The 16,041-nt window shown below is 45.2% G+C and overlaps 1 protein-coding gene across 1 annotated transcript; it reads right to left on the bottom strand.

Annotated features, from left to right (window-relative positions):
- Positions 1-90: 90 nt before the first annotated feature.
- On the bottom strand, positions 91-15,943 carry LOC114864861 (basement membrane-specific heparan sulfate proteoglycan core protein-like). The gene is made up of 10 exons (XM_029165886.3): positions 15,271-15,943; positions 11,426-11,695; positions 10,964-11,293; positions 10,610-10,864; positions 10,434-10,507; positions 2,756-2,903; positions 2,237-2,506; positions 1,775-2,104; positions 953-1,210; positions 91-861 (listed from the first exon to the last, which is right to left on the bottom strand). The coding sequence occupies exons 1-10, from the start codon at positions 15,341-15,343 to the stop codon at positions 692-694; spliced, it is 2,178 nt and encodes a 725-aa protein (XP_029021719.3). The 5' UTR covers positions 15,344-15,943; the 3' UTR covers positions 91-691.
- Between the last annotated feature and the right edge of the window lie 98 nt (positions 15,944-16,041).

Below are 16,041 nucleotides of genomic sequence, written 5' to 3'. Positions count from 1 at the left end.
TTCAACAACAAGTATGCTGATTGTTAAACCGCTGATTGCCTATTTACTGTAAGGTAGTGATGTTTAGAAGAACAGAGACAGCGGTAAGTATTAACAGTGGAGGAAACAACATTTATTTATTCACAATATTTAACCATCTTTGTTATGTACAGTTTTTACTTAAGTAGCACCACGTGCATATAATGTTGTGAACACACACACACACACACACACACACACACACACACACACACACACACACACACAGCTGTAAAGTTTCAAACCAACAACACAACTTAAAATCGCCACCAAACGGAGAACAATTCAAAGTGTGAAACATTGTAAACTATGTAGAAAAGAAAATGACACAATGTTAAAGCTGCTTTCCACAATGCACTACACAATAATGTTAAATGAATATTTAATTAAACTAAACTACATAAAACTGCAGTTTGAACAGGTCTACAACCTATTTAAAAACGTTTTAATGTGTGGGTATAATGAACGGCATTAATAAATAGGTGTGTGTTACTGCTGTATGCGTGATTCCATTTAGTGACTCTATCCACACTGATGGGAGTACTATTTTAAGCATTTTGTGCCACCTGAAAGCATCAGTGGAGCCACAACAGGAAAACAGCAGCTGAATAAAAGGCTCCAGACTCCAGTGGATGATGACACAATTCAGACCCCAGCAGCTCCAGGCGGTCCGTCATGTGCTGGTCACGGGAATGAGTTGTTTGTGAAGACGAAACACGTCCTTCATGTTGTACTGGCCCATTCGGTTGTGTTTGTAGTAGTTAACGTAACACACAGACACACAGACGATGACCACAATAAGAGCGACCACCGTAGCAGCTATGATGTACGGGGTGTAGTTGGCTGCACAGAGTTGGGAGACAAAAAAACGAATTAGTGTCAATGAAATTCCTCATGGATTATGAATATTTGATGGATCAATACTAAAACTCACGTCTGACTTCCACATGAAACGTCACGTGGACGCTCCCCAGCACGTTGCTGGCGGAGCAGGCGTACGTCCCTCCGTCCTCAGAGGACACAGACTGGATGGAGAGGCTGCTGCTGTCAGTGGGGCGGTTCTGAGATTCTGGGACGGTCCAGTTGTACGATGGGCCGGGGTTCCCCACAGCCGAGCAGTTCAGGAGCAGAGAGGCTCCTTCTGTGACGCGGAGCTTGGTGGAATGTGGTGACACCTCCAGCCGAGGTTCATCTGTGAGGAGGAAGAGGAGCATTAGGTCACTGCAGCAGCATGTGAACAGTCAAACACCGGGGGAAAAGTGGGAAGTCCCAAATATTTACAACCAAGCTACTGCTTTCAGTTTCTGTTTCTGTTGAACAGATGCACTTGTGCTGGTAAAACAGGGGATGACCACTGGTTTCATCTTTTGGGAGGCATTCATCTATTTTCATCATGTCCTAACAATATTTATTATCTATTTCAAGCCACAGCAACAAAAGGAGAGTTTATAGAGTTACTGATACATTTACATCAGCCAGTGTCTGTCTGTCTGTCTGTCTGTCTGTCTGTCTGTCTGTCTGTCTGTCTGTCTGCCTGCCTGCCTGCCTGTCTGTCTGTCTGTTGTTGGTGTTCAGACCCTAATGCTAAACATATAAAAATCATGTAGTGAGAAGAAAAGCAAATGAAATGCATGTTTAACTCCAAATGACTGTAACCCAGTAACTAAAGAATGAGTAGAAGGTTTTCAAATTTTAATGTCATGATGTACTACATATATATGGTGTGTGTGTGTGGGGGGGGGGTAATTGCACTCACAGTGGACAGTGGCGGTGATCTTCTGTGACGTCACCACTGGGGGGCGCTGTGGTCCTCCTGGTCCCAGCTCCAGCTCAGCTTTGCACCAGAACTGGGCTCCATCGTCCTCTTTCCTCATGGTGACGTTGAGTGTGTAGTTCTCAGTCACTGGTTTGTGTGCGTCACTGTTGGACCGTGACAGATCCAGGGCTGTGTGTCCTCGGTAGAAGGTCACAGCGAGGTTCTGAACAGGAGCCACATCATGTACTCTACACAGCAGAGTGTACTGACCGCCCTCCAACAGCGGCCCAGAGTGGTTAAGAACAGCCATGGACACGCTGGACGGAGGCTCTGTGGACACAGAGACACACGAAGCAAACAACCACATCAGTCCAGTGGAAATGTAAAACACGAAGAACAAAGACCACTTAAAACAGCATAATATAATTCATAAACAACCAAATGAACATGAGGTTTACTTACTGTAAACAGTAACAGGCAGCTCTGTACAACACTGGTCACCAGTATCAGGATCGCTGTAATAACACATGGGCGTTATCGTCCACTGGGTCAAACTGGTGACGTTCCATGAAATCACGGTTCCATTTTCTGTAACGGTTCCCACTGATCTTTCCAAACCAGATGTTTGGTTGATGCAGGACCGACACACGGAGCAGGTGGCAGAGGCCGAGTCTCCGTGTTTCACAACGAGCCTGGACGGACTGAACACGGGAGCATCTGAGCAGAGTGTACCTGACGGAAGACACGAAAGGCTGATTTTAAACATATAAATAGATCGAAACATGTAAAGGCAGAAAACCAGAGTTCAATCACACAGTGAACTCCGCCATAATATATTGACTTTGTCTAATCTAATCTATTCACTACTCTAGAACTAGCAGCTGCTGGAGTCCCGTGTTTCTCTGAGTGACTTTACAGCTTAAACAGATGTGAATCCAGCGGCTTGCTCGAACTTTACCACGCGCGAGCCTTTTCACTTACCGCAGCTGGACACGTGCGAGTCGGACACGATGCTCAGCAACAAGACGGCCAAAGATCCGTAGCAGGAAAACATGATTCCCAGTCGATGAGAGCAGCGCGAGGAGGTGCAGAGCAGGGCGAGCACTCCGCTGGTCAGAGACGGACTGAACTATGAAAGTATGTCAGCGGTGTAGATGAGGCAGTCCGCTCCCTGGTTCCCCTTTGGTGGAGGGAGGGGGGGGGGGGGGCATTCCTGCCTCCGCTGAAAGGCGAAATTGAAAGTTTTGGGGAAAGTCCCGTTCTGTCAGCTGAGGATGCTGTTGTAATGACCCCGTCTCACCCACTCACACACACAGAGTACTTCATCCACCGCAGTAGAAGGTGTACTTTATACTGTAAGTGTATGCGGTGATGACACACGCTGAATACACACGGCTCGCGCACGGTGGTGGAGCGCAGGGAACTCGAGGGGATCTCCTGCGTGAACTGTCGCAGAACCCCCCCACGAACGAATGGGGCCAAAGTAAAGCTTTAATGCCCCTCTCGCGAGCGACGTCACCGCGCTCCCACCGTTCAGAGCCTCTTATCAGTGCTGGCTGACGTGAGGTGAAGTGATGGGAGCCGGTGCCAGAATTAGCCCAGATACGCGAGGAGCTCTTTGACAGTCGTTGGCGGTGAAGTTGGTTTGACGTTGGACGTTCAACAGACTTTCGACCGAAGGTACCTCCAGACAAGCGGCCCGTGTTTGAACAAGCGACCCGCGTTTCGTGTTCGCTACGCGGACACAGAACGAGACCGCTCGGCACATGAAGACGTTGACTTAGGGACCGTCGATAAATTATTTGGATTGTCAAGAAATTAATACCTACTGGTTCAAAACCTGCTCTAAAATATGTGTCTACATTTTCTTCACAAGGCTCAACCATTTTTATGAGAAAAAGGTCATGTTGCATATTTTTCTAAATTATTTTAGTATAAATATTACTGTAATATTTCAATACCTTCCACACCATATGACCTACTGGTTTAAACCCTTCTTCAAAATGTGTGTCTATATGTCCTAATAAAATAATATTTTAGTAAGCCCTGCGATAGGCTGGCGACCTGTCCAGGGTGTACCCCGCCTCTCGCCCATAGCCAGCTGGGATAGGCTCCAGCACCTCCACGACCCCACATATGGGATAAAGCGGTATGGTAAATGGATTGATGGATGGATATTTTAGTAATAATATTACAATAATATTTCAATACCATCCACACCATATGACCTTCTAGTTCAAAACCTGCTCCAAAATCTGTGTCTATATCTCCTTGTTAGGGCACAACCATATTTGTTGTTTCATTAACACTAAAATTTTTCAATAATGAAAAATATACAACATGACTATATAATCTAACCACAGGGGTTGCAAGCCAGTGACCTTTGATCCAGTCCCAAGCCTGGATCAATAGAGAGTGTTGCGTTAGTAAGGGCATCTGGTGTAAAACTTGCCAATAACAACCACCAACCAACCAGGGTAGAAGTGATCCTGAAGGGGATTTTGTGAACAATGTTCAAGGAACACTGGGCTACATGTGGTTCCTAGAGTCTTTAAATGTAGAACGGGAGGCAGAGCTTTTAGCTACCAAGCTCCTCTCCTGTGGAACCAGCTCCCTCTTCAGGTTCGAGAAGCTGACACACTCTCCACCTTTAAGATCAGGCTTAAAACCTTCCTTTTTGATAAAGCTTATAGTTAGAAATGGTTCAGGTCACTGGCAATGATTGTTAGTCACAGGAACCATGTCTTAGTTAAGCTGCAATAGACATAGACTGCTGGGGGGCTTCATTTATACACTGAGCTTCTTTGGTTCTTTCTACCTCTTCTGTCCAATAACCTCCCTTCATTGTTCCACGTCCAACTAACTTTGTCTCTTTCTCTCCAGTAGCTGTGCCCCCCCCCCCCATTCTGTCCTCACCTACAGGTATCATTGGACTCTAAGTTTGGTGTCTGTGATGGGCAGCTGCGGGTCCAACCGTCCTGCCTGTGTCCGGCCTCTGGGCCAGCCATCTTGCCCGTGCTCTGTTGTTGCTTGTTGCTGTTGCTTTGCTTTTCTATCTCTCTATCCTCTCACCCCAACCGGTCGAGGCAGATGGCCTCCCACATCCAGCCTGGTTCTGCTGGAGGTTTCTTCCTCGTTAGAGAGGGAGTTTTTCCTCTCCACTGTTGCTGTCCAATTAAAGGCTTGCTGTATGTGGGATCTGTTGGGTTTAGTTGTGTAACCTCTTAAACTTTACTTTGTAAAGTGCCTTGAGATAACTTTGTTGTGATTTGGTGCTATATGAATAAAATTGAATTGAATTTAATTTAATTGTTCTACAGGTGAAAAGAGTCTCAGACAGGGTGATGAGCCTAAAGCTAGAAGCTAATGTAGTCAGTGGGTCTGCTCCACAAGTAGCTGTGAATTGGAAGAGAAGGAGAGATTCTGGAGTGAGCTTGATGAGGTCATAGAGAGTATATCCAGAGGAAAGAGGGTAGTGGTTGGAGCAGACTTTTAATGGGCATGTTGGTGAGGGGAACAGAGGTGATGAGGAGGTGATGGGCAGGTTTGGTGTGAAGGAAAGGAACCTAGAAAGACAGATGGTGGTGGACTTTGCTATTAGGATGGAAATGGCTGAAGTCAACACATACTTCCAGAAGAGAGAGGAGCACAGAGTGACATACAAGAGTGGAGGTAGGAGCACGCAGGTGGACTACATCCTATGTAGATGAGGTCATTTGAGAGAGGTTAGTGACTGCGGTGGTGGTAGGAGGGAGTGTAGCCAGACAGCACTGCATGGTGGTGTTTAAGATGACAGAAAATAAGACCAAGTGGTGGAAGCTAAAGAATGAAGAAACCTGTGAATTAAGGCAGAAGACGAGACAGGCTCTGGGTGGTCAGGAAGACCTTCCAGATGACTAAGAAACTACAGCAGAGGTTATCAGGGAAACAGGTAGGAAAGTGCTGGGTGTGTCATCTGGAAGGAGGAAAGAAGATAAAGGCACTTAATGGTGGAATGAGGACGTACAGGACTGCGTCCAGAGGAAGAGGTTGGTTAAAAGGAAGTGGGATGTAGAAAGCACTGAGGAAAGTAGACAGAGGTACAATGAAGCTTAGAGCAGAGTTAAGAGGTGGCAAAGGCCAAACATAAAGCTTACAATTAGCTGTATGAAAGGTTAGACACGAAGGAAGCGGAGAAGGACTTGTACAGGCTAGCCAGACAGAGAGGTAGCGATGGGAAGGATGTGCAACAGATAAGGGTGATTAAAGACAGTGATGGAAAGGTGCTAACAACCCAGGAGAGTGTGCGGAGAAGATGGAAGGAGGATCCTGAGGAGCTGATGAATGAGGAGAATGACGGATAAAGAGTGAAAAGGCTGTTGGTCCTGACGACGTTCCTGTAGAGGTGTGAAAGTGTCCAGAAGAGACAGCGGTGGAGTTTCCAGGCAGTTTGTTTGAGTGTGAGAAGATGCCTGAAGAATTGAGGAGACGCGTTCTGGCGTCGAGGTAAAGAAGGTGCAGGGGTTTATGTACTTGGGGTCAACAGTTCAGTGCGATGGGGAGTGTTGAAAAGAGGTGAAGAGGAGAGTGCAGGCGGGTTGGAGCAGGTGGAGGAACGTGTCAGGAGTGTGTGTGACAGAAGAGTGCCAGCAAGACTCAAAGGAAAGGTTTAAAGACAGTGGTGAGAGCAGCTGTGCTCTGTGGGTTGAAGACGGTAGCAGTGAGGAACAGACAGGAGGCAGAGATGGAGGTAGTGGAGATGAAAAGGCTGAGGTTAGGAGTGACAAGACTGGACAGAATCAGGAACAAGCTCATCAGAGGGACAGCTCACGTTGCAGGTATAAACAACAGACTCAGAGAGTCCAGGCTGAGATGGGGAGATGTAGAGACAGAGTTTGGAGCAGGTCACATGGTTTGGGCAGTATTGAAATATTACATTATTTTTTATACTCAAATATTATAGAAAAATATGCAACATGACTATTTCATAACAATGGTTGTGCCTTGTGAAGGAGATGTAGACACACATTTTGGAGAAGGTTTTGAACCAGTAGGTCATATGGTGTGGATGGTATTGAAATATTACAGTAATATTTATACTAAAATATTTTAGAAAAATATGCAACATTACTATTTCCTCATAACAATGGCTGTGCCCTAACAAGGAGATGTAGACACATATTTTGGAGCAGGGTCCAAATCCAAATAATTTATCGACGTCCACGTAGCGAACACGAAACGCGGATCGCTTGTTCAAACACGGGCCGCTCGTCTGGAGGTACTTTCGATCGAATGTCTGTTGAACGTCCAAGTCAAACTAACTTGTAGTCCAGACCCCGACGTTCCCGTTTTCTGTTTTCTGGGTTTGGACAGCACAAACACACGAGCTCAGCTGTTTGTGCCTTATGTTGGCCGAGGCCCGGTTCCTGTCACGTGAGACCTCAAACCACGCGTCACGTTCGGCCTCTGGATCTCAGTGCTTGTGATCCCAAAGACGCGTCTCTGAGTCTGCTTTCGTATTTAAGGTGGTCAGGAAACCGCCTGCTTATCTATTTCCTCACTGCGCTGGTTCTTTCCTGTTAGTTGCCCTGATCATCTAGCGTTAAAAGTCCTGAGCCTTAAACATCCCAAGTCAAACAGGTTTTTGCTGTGTCTGTGGGCTTCAGCGCTTCTTTCGTCTCCCCACAGGAATCAGCTTCCAGTATCTCACTCAGTGCGTGAGTGGCAAACTACTGGAACAGAAGCTCTGATTCACATCAGGCTTTAAAAACTTCCTGGAATTGTGTCAGTTTAGGTATTAAATTCACACAAAGACCCAATAAACCCATCACCCAGTTATTAGACAATTAATATGTAGGTTATGGATTTAAAATACCTCTGCCGACAGTTTAAATGGTAAACAGAGCACAGACTATTATCAGGTCAACATACAGTTCAGATAATATAAGTATGACTTTATTGAGCCCATATTTTGTAGATCTAGATCTAGAACCCGTCTAAGGCTGCTATTACAACCAAAGTAATGACCACATCAGTGTGTCACCCTTAATGATGAGCCAATAAAAGCAGAGCCGCCCGTCTCTGACCACACCCTCACAGCCCACGTTTGACCACGTTCGTGCTCATCACGTTTTACACTGTGTTCCATGGATTCATTCAGCAGCTTTCCTGTTACGGGTCACGGGCAGGTTGTGAGAATCGAGCTACGCTCCGGCCTGATTGACACTGACCTGCTTCATTCATAACTGAAGGTTCTTTTTTTTAAATAATTTTCTGTTTTATTCATTAACAATAAATAGGTAGTTATCGTGCTTAACTGCTCTTCATAACTGTTGAATGAGCTCCTGTTTTGTCCCATGACCGCCTGCATTCCTATATTATCAACAGAAATAGCAGGAACGGGAAACAAGGAGCTAAATCAGTTTGACACACAATGTAAACATGAAGCAGGCGCAGCCTCCATGCCCTCCCGTTTCCATGTGAGATGACTCATCTGAGAGCTACGAACATGTGTCTTATCATCTGCTTGGATTTCTCACTGTCTCCTTGATTTACGCCTGCACCTTGATTTAGCCCGTCCAGGATTCTGATGAAGCACAAAGGTTTTCCATTTCCCCAAAAAGGTCTGTCATACAGTAAACAGAAGTGAAATACTGAACTAAAGGCAGCTGACGTAAGGTTGACAGTAAAGACGAGGGGGTTTCAACAAACCAGCGTGATCTCTAGATGAAGCAACAGCTGAATGTAGTCATATGAGTGGTGAAGGCCGGCACGTAGTCCGACTCCAGCAGTCAGAGCCACGTCTGACATGTTATGACATGAAGGCATCCTGCCTGGAGCTTGGGCTTCACCCCCACAACTGTCCAGGTCAGTCCACGCTTTCCCAGATCAGCCCTCAGCTCCTCATGAGAAGATCTCAGGCCAGATCACAAGAACATAATAACATCAGCTGTGCAGAAGTGGTCAACGCTTCCTCTTTTAGTCGAAAGACAAACAGCTGCTCTGATTCTACGCGTTCAGCGTGTTTACAAGCCTTCAACACATTTGAGGAACCTTTGGTTTTCCTGTTAATAGTCCATTTCCAACACTCACCCTGTTCTGGTTCAATGTCCTGCCATGACGTCACTGCGATCATTCAGCTTAAGGAAGTGAAGTGAAGCATGGGGTTGGTGCTAGTTATTTTAGACTGTCATAGAATTACCATGAATTCCATTTGTCCTTGTTCATATTTGTGATTGGATCAGTCTTCATCAGAACAAAACCCTTTAAACCATACAATCACTTATTGAACTAGAACACTTTCTTTCTAGAACACTAGAAAAACATCCCATGATGTCACAGTCACATGCTGTACTAATAACTAATGTGACATTAGCGCCCCCAGTGGAGGTCTGAGTAAATTGACTTCACTTTACTCATCAACATGTTCTTCAGGTGGATTTGTGGCAAAGGTTCATAATTACGTTCTTTTAGCTCTATTTTTAGTGTTAAGATAAGATAATTTAAGGCATTAATGATCCCACAATGGGGAAATTGAATTGCTGGAGCAAGTCTCGCCACTGGGGGCGCTGCAGACCCTGTAATCAAAAAATGGCTCAACAACGATTTAAACTTTGAAGTTCAACAGCAAAAATAGTTGCTTTTATTTTAAATGTCTGAAAATGAAGTTACGTAACTTTTTTCAACATGGGAGTAAGGTTTATTTTATTATTATTTAATGTTTATTTCTGTATCAAAATCAGCCCTCTAGTCTTGTTGTTGTCTCTTTCTGACCAGAGAACAATCAAGTGGCAATGTTGCCAAAGGCAGCAGGAGGAAATACCTTGACGTTCCTGCGAGGCTTTGTTCGTTAAAACAGGCGGAAATGAGTCTCTATTTCCGCCTTTCCTTATCGTAAAGTTACCACGTGGAGGGAAAGTTCGGAACATTCTGCAGCTCCCTTTTGATCTTTCTCAGTTTCCTGAGAGACTTCCCATGATTTGTGGCTCAGCTCTACAGACTCTGATTTACAGTAATATTCAATCAAGCGAAAGAGAGGAGAAGGAAGAGCGATGTGCAGCACTCAATCAGCAGACGTAAACAACAACCCATTACACCACACACTGTGTTCCTTTGGGAAATCATTAAGATGTCAAATCTCACACAGTCGATTTTACTGCTAACGACATACTGATTCACATTAAGTCATCACATACAAAGCGCAACACAGAGACAGCCTTACACTGATCCAGTGAACAAACCAGTCAGTCAGTTACCAACGACACGCAACATTTGTCCTCAGTAACATCTGGAGTTATGATATATGAAGACAACAAACAATGATAATAACTGCTGCTGAAGCTTCATTTTTGCATCTCACTTCTGAAGCTGTGTGCTCATCAAAGGGCAGCAGAGCGTGGTGGGTGGGGGGTCTATGCTCCTGGATGGAGCAGAGTGGGCTCAGGTCTGCAACCTGCAGCGTGGACGCTGGGTTTCCTCCACAGAACAAATGTTTCAAGTCACACATCAGGTGGAATCATCCTTTATCACATGACATCATCCTCAATTTGATGTCACTGATGCATTAGAATAAGTTTACGTACTGAACTGAGAGGACAATTATTTCTTCAATGCTTTGTGTAGGAGCTCAAACCACAGCACAGAACAGGAGCATAAAGCAGAGTGTGAAGCCGTGACCCACGGAGCTGCTGCCGCTGGGCTCAGCGGTGGTCACTGTCTGCGTGGTGGATGGTGTGACCGTCGTTCGCTCCAAACCTGTGGACAGACAGAGAGTTAAAGCTGTCAGTCAACATCCCCAGCCCGTTCCTGAGTTCAGCTCTAGGTCTGCGTCAGGTTTCGGCCGAAGCGCGAGCTCACGTTGGACAGTCAGCGTGAAGGTGACGTTCACGGCGCCCACGCTGTTCCTGGCGCAGCAGGTGTATCGGCCCTCGTGCGCAGGGGTCACAGAGGCGACGCTGAGGTCGCTGCTGGTCCGGGAGGACCGGCTCGCTGGGAGCGTCCAGGTGTAGGAGGGATGGGGGTTTCCGTCAGCCAAGCAGCTCAGTCGCAGAGCTTCGCCCTCAGTGACAGTAACGTCACGTGATTGTGACGCCACCTGAAGGTTGGGTTTGTCTGTGTTGGTGATAGAGGGACAAAAAATAGGCACCAGTTACAGTTAAACTATTACGTTATTTTAAAGCAAAGCTTCTCTGTTGATCTACTTGCACTCACAGTGGACAGTGGCGGTGATCTTCTGTGACGTCACCACTGGGGGGCGCTGTGGTCCTCCTGGTCCCAGCTCCAGCTCAGCTTTGCACCAGAACTGGGCTCCATCGTCTTCTTTCCTCATGGTGACGTTGAGTGTGTAGTTCTCATTCACTGGTTTGTGTGCGTCACTGTTGGACCGTGACAGATCCAGGGCTGTGTGTCCTCGGTAGAAGGTCACAGCGAGGTTCTGAACAGGAGCCACATCATGTACTCTACACAGCAGAGTGTACTGACCGCCCTCCAACAGCGGCCCAGAGTGGTTAAAAACAGCCATGGACACGCTGGACGGAGGCTCTGTGGACACAGAGACACACGAAGCAAACAACCACATCAGTCCAGTGGAAATGTAAAACACGAAGAACAAAGACCACTTAAAACAGCATAATATAATTCATAAACAACCAAATGAACATGAGGTTTACTTACTGTAAACAGTAACAGGCAGCTCTGTACAACACTGGTCACCAGTATCAGGATCGCTGTAATAACACATGGGCGTTATCGTCCACTGGGTCAAACTGGTGACGTTCCATGAAATCACGGTTCCATTTTCTGTAACGTCTCCCACTGATGTTTCCAAACCAGATATTTGGTTGATGCAGGACCGACACACGGAGCAGGTGGCAGAGGCCGAGTCTCCGTGTTTCACAACGAGCCTGGACGGACTGAACACGGGAGCATCTGAGCAGTTTGTACCTGACGGAAGACACGAAAGGCTGATTTTAAACAGCTTGTTTGTTATGTTTCTGATTTTGATTCTTGTACTATTAATAGTAATTATTAAATCCACACAATCCAATAAAGCTAAACAGAAGCTATTTCATAATTCAAACTGTCTCCTAATGTGGTGGAAATATCCCATAAAGAGGCAGATGAGAGAGTTTTTCTTTTGTGAGATTTATTATAAAAATAAAGGAAAATAAAAATAATGGGGAAAGCAAATCAAAAAATGGATGTTGATTGTGCACATCAACAAACCAAAAACCAGCTGGGGAGATTAGTGCACACACCACGAAAAAGAGCCCACGATCCTCACGTTGCTTCTGCCTTTTAACCCCTTTCTCTGGCTCCGGTGGAATGTCTCTCTGCACCAATAGAATTGTTTGCGCCACTTTATCTCGCTGTGAGAAAGAATGTTTGCATTCTCACTGTCACATCGTGTCTTGTTATCCAAAGGAAGGAACACCGAGCTTCCAAGACAAGATGCATTTACTTTAACAGCCTTAGGTCTGGTGTGGAGTCAGAGAGGATGGAGCCAGAGTCCGGGGGTAAAAGACAAACATATATCATAAACTATTAGTCATCAAATGGAACATCAGATGTTTAAACTTTATGTACGTCAGGGCACAAGAGATCAGTTGTTTGTGTAAGAATGTTCAGTATTGCACATGATGACTGTGTTGGATAAGAAAAAGCAAAAAAGCACAATTTTTCCATTACACTACATTACATTAACTACACAGACCTTTTTGTAATTGAGTGAAAAGTAAAAGCTTTCTCACCACAACCAGAAACATAGAAGTCCTGGAGAAAAGTAGAAACAACGAAGAGAACGATGCGTGAAAACATTTTCACTCCGCTGTGATAATGTCCTGAAGTGGTCAGAAAGACCGTGAGCTACTGTACAAGGTTACACCCTGGTTAGGTTTCCTGCCTCCTGAAAAATGTTGGCAGCGCTGCTGAAGGACTCTGAAAGTGAAAGTTATCTACGGACACGTACACTTCAGCAAGAGTGAATTATAATTAGAATAAACTGTGTTCAAATGTACTCTGACAGAACACAGTCGGAATCGACACTAAGCTAAAGATCACGGACGATATGACATCAACCATCCATTAGGAAAAAGAGCTGCTAAACGTTTGAACAGTGACTGAGCTGACAGTAAATATTAAACATGTTGTTGTTTTACAAATTTCTTTCATTCTCTGAGTATAAACACAAACCAGAAGCAAGAGTGTGAATCAGTGAGTCACAGTTATGGTTCTTTGGGGTCGTTGTAGTTATTGGAGGTGGAGGTTAACTACGATCCTAGGAACAATCAGGTAACGCTGCCAAACAATGGTTTGATGAAGTTTAGAATGAATATTTATCTTTGAAATGTTTATATTATAGTATAAAACACAGACACAATAAAAATACAGGGAACATTTTGACACATTAAATGAACTGTCTCAACTCAAGACTTGGAGGTTGCTGAGAAAACACTAAACCTAAAGCAGAAACTAACATCAACGAATCAGAGAGTATTTTAAAAGAACGAATGGTCCTGAGACCAACCTGCCACAGACCAAGGAGTGAGGCTGAACAGAAAACTCAACTAAATGAGAGGACGAAGAATCAGCAGGTGGTGACGAGCAGCTCCATAGGCTGTTTTCCAGCTATTTTACATATTTAGTTATTATTATTCTCATGCTGTACTGATGCTGGGGGAATTTAAGTTCCTGTCGTTTGGTTCAAGCATTAGCATTTATATTAGCATGGATTTGTTAAGATGTCATCAGTTGAGCCATGACAGGAAACGATGCCTTCAGTCCAGACTCCAGTGAAGCACGTCCCAGCTCCAGACCGTTCGTTACCTGCTGGTTATGTTGTACTGGCCCATTCGGTTGTGTTTGTAGTAGTTACGGTAACACACAGACACACAGACGATGACCACAATAAGAGCGACCACCGTAGCAGCTATGATGTACGGGGTGTAGTTGGCTGCAGAGAGTTGGGAGACAAAAAAACGAATTAGTGTCAATGAAATTCCTCATGGATTATGAATATTTGATGGATCAATACTAAAACTCACGTCTGACTTCCACATGAAACGTCACGTGGACGCTCCCCAGCACGTTGCTGGCGGAGCAGGCGTACGTCCCTCCGTCCTCAGAGGACACAGACTGGATGGAGAGGCTGCTGCTGTCAGTGGGGCGGTTCTGAGATTCTGGGACGGTCCAGTTGTACGATGGGCCGGGGTTCCCCACAGCCGAGCAGTTCAGGAGCAGAGAGGCTCCTTCTGTGACGCGGAGCTTGGTGGAATGTGGTGACACCTCCAGCCGAGGTTCATCTGTGAGGAGCAAGAGGAAGAAAAACAACAACAAATATAAAAAGATCAAGGAACAAGAACAAGGAGAAAAACAAGAACATGAACGAGAAGAAGAAGAAGAAGAAGAAGAAGAAGAAGAAGAAGAAGAAGAAGAAGAAGAAGAAGAAGAAGAAGAAGAAGGAGAAAGAAACGTTTATGGATTTAGTTTTCAGACTCACAGTGGACAGTGGCGGTGATCTTCTGTGACGTCGCCACTGGGGGGCGCTGTGGTCCTCCTGGTCCCAGCTCCAGCTCAGCTTTAAACCAGTACTGGACTCCATCGTCCTCTTTGCTCGGGACGATGTCCAGACTAAAGGTCTCGGTTACGGGCGTCTTTGTGGTGGCGTTGGATCGTACACGACCGAGGGCTGTGTGTCCTCGGTAGAAGGTCACAGCGAGGTTCTGAACAGGAGCCACATCATGTACTCTACACAGCAGAGTGTACTGACCGCCCTCCAACAGCGGCCCAGAGTGGTTAAGAACAGCCATGGACACGCTGGACGGAGGCTCTGTGGACACAGAGACACAATAAGACACTCAACGTAAACAGCAGATGACAACATGATATCAATCTACTTTAGACACAGAAGCTTGTTCCATCAGTTTACTTACGGTAAACAGTAACAGGCAGCTCAGTACTGCACTGGTCACCAGTATCAGGATCGCTGTAATAACACATGGGCGTTATCGCCCACTGGGTCAAACTGGTGACGTTCCATGAAATCACGGTTCCATTTTCTGTAACGGTTCCCACTGATGTTTCCAAACCAGATGTTTCGTTGATGCAGGACCGACACACGGAGCAGGTGGCAGAGGCCGAGTCTCCGTGTTTCACAACGAGCCTGGACGGACTGAACACGGGAGCATCTGAGCAGAGTGTACCTGACGGAAGACACGAAAGGCTTCGTTAACCACAAACTATTAGATCATAACCATCAGAGCAACAAGCTTTCTACAATCTGTTTTTATTTATAACAGATATTAACTCCGTAAATGCTAAAATTGAACGTTGAACAGTTCAAATCCACTCCCTTCGATCATCGGCCTTGATGCTTCATACAAACACACAAAGCAGGCTTCATAACTGGACTTTTATGGCTGAGTTCTCTTTTTATTTATACACTATGGTCTTATTTATCGATAATAGTTTCACTTATCTCCTCTATTAACCGCTTGAAAGACAGAAAACCTTTGTCTCACCACAACTTGACACGTGGAAGTCACAAAGCAAACTAATCCAAGACACCAACCAAAAAGTCAACCTTGAAAACATTATTAACGTTATTTTGTAAAACGAACATCAAAACAGAAAGTGTTTAGAAATTGATGCAGCATCAGGTTCCACCCTTCTTAAATTTCCTGTGTGTCTGAACGTTAGCTGAACGTTAGCGGGTTCACATCCGTTTCTTTTTTTTCACAGCCACAGGCTCAAAGCTGATTACATGTGAAACTGAAAGAGGGTCTTGTTGAGTGACAGAGCAGGAAGTGCCTCAAGGAGCTCTGTACGTTTATTCAAAGCTTGTTACAGCTTTGACCTTTGACCCCACTGAATGAGACCTTGAGCTCATTCAGTTGTTGGCCACAACACGTCAACAAAGAAAATGTTATCAACAGAATTAGTGACTTTTTATTGAAACATCTCCCATCTTTCCAAACCAAATGTGGACACATTGAAGTCTTTAGAAGAAGACAATCAGAAGAATGAAGCATGCAGACAATTTAAACACCTGTTGTTTACAGGTCTCCCTCTTAAAATGCTGCAGGCCTTTTATGAGAAGAGAAATCCTCCAGTGTCAGAAGTTGTTTCTCTGCAGCTTCTAATGAAGACAGACAGTTTTGGAAGCAGAATCTTCTTCCTGTTGACAAATCACTTAAAACGATTCGGTTTTAATCTCATTTTGCTCCATTCTTTCATTCTGAAGGCCTCCTTGTTGACTGACGAAGCCTTTAACAGGTTCAGGCACAGCTGAC

This window comes from Betta splendens, chromosome 1 (genome assembly GCF_900634795.4).
Source record: "Betta splendens chromosome 1, fBetSpl5.4, whole genome shotgun sequence".
Lineage (NCBI taxonomy): Eukaryota > Metazoa > Chordata > Actinopteri > Anabantiformes > Osphronemidae > Betta > Betta splendens.
This window is presented reverse-complemented; position numbering and strand designations above follow the sequence as displayed.

Bases quoted from the DNA above. Each gene is read 5' to 3' on its own strand.
- LOC114864861 (XM_029165886.3), bottom strand. From the start codon at position 15,343: ATGTTTTCAAGGTTGACTTTTTGGTTGGTGTCTTGGATTAGTTTGCTT. The intron at 11,696-15,270 runs GTGAGACAAAGG...GTCTTCCGTCAG, and splicing joins CTTCCACGTGTCAAGTTGTG to GTACAAACTGCTCAGATGCT. The intron at 10,865-10,963 runs GTGAGTGCAAGT...TCACCAACACAG, and splicing joins GATCACCGCCACTGTCCACT to ACAAACCCAACCTTCAGGTG.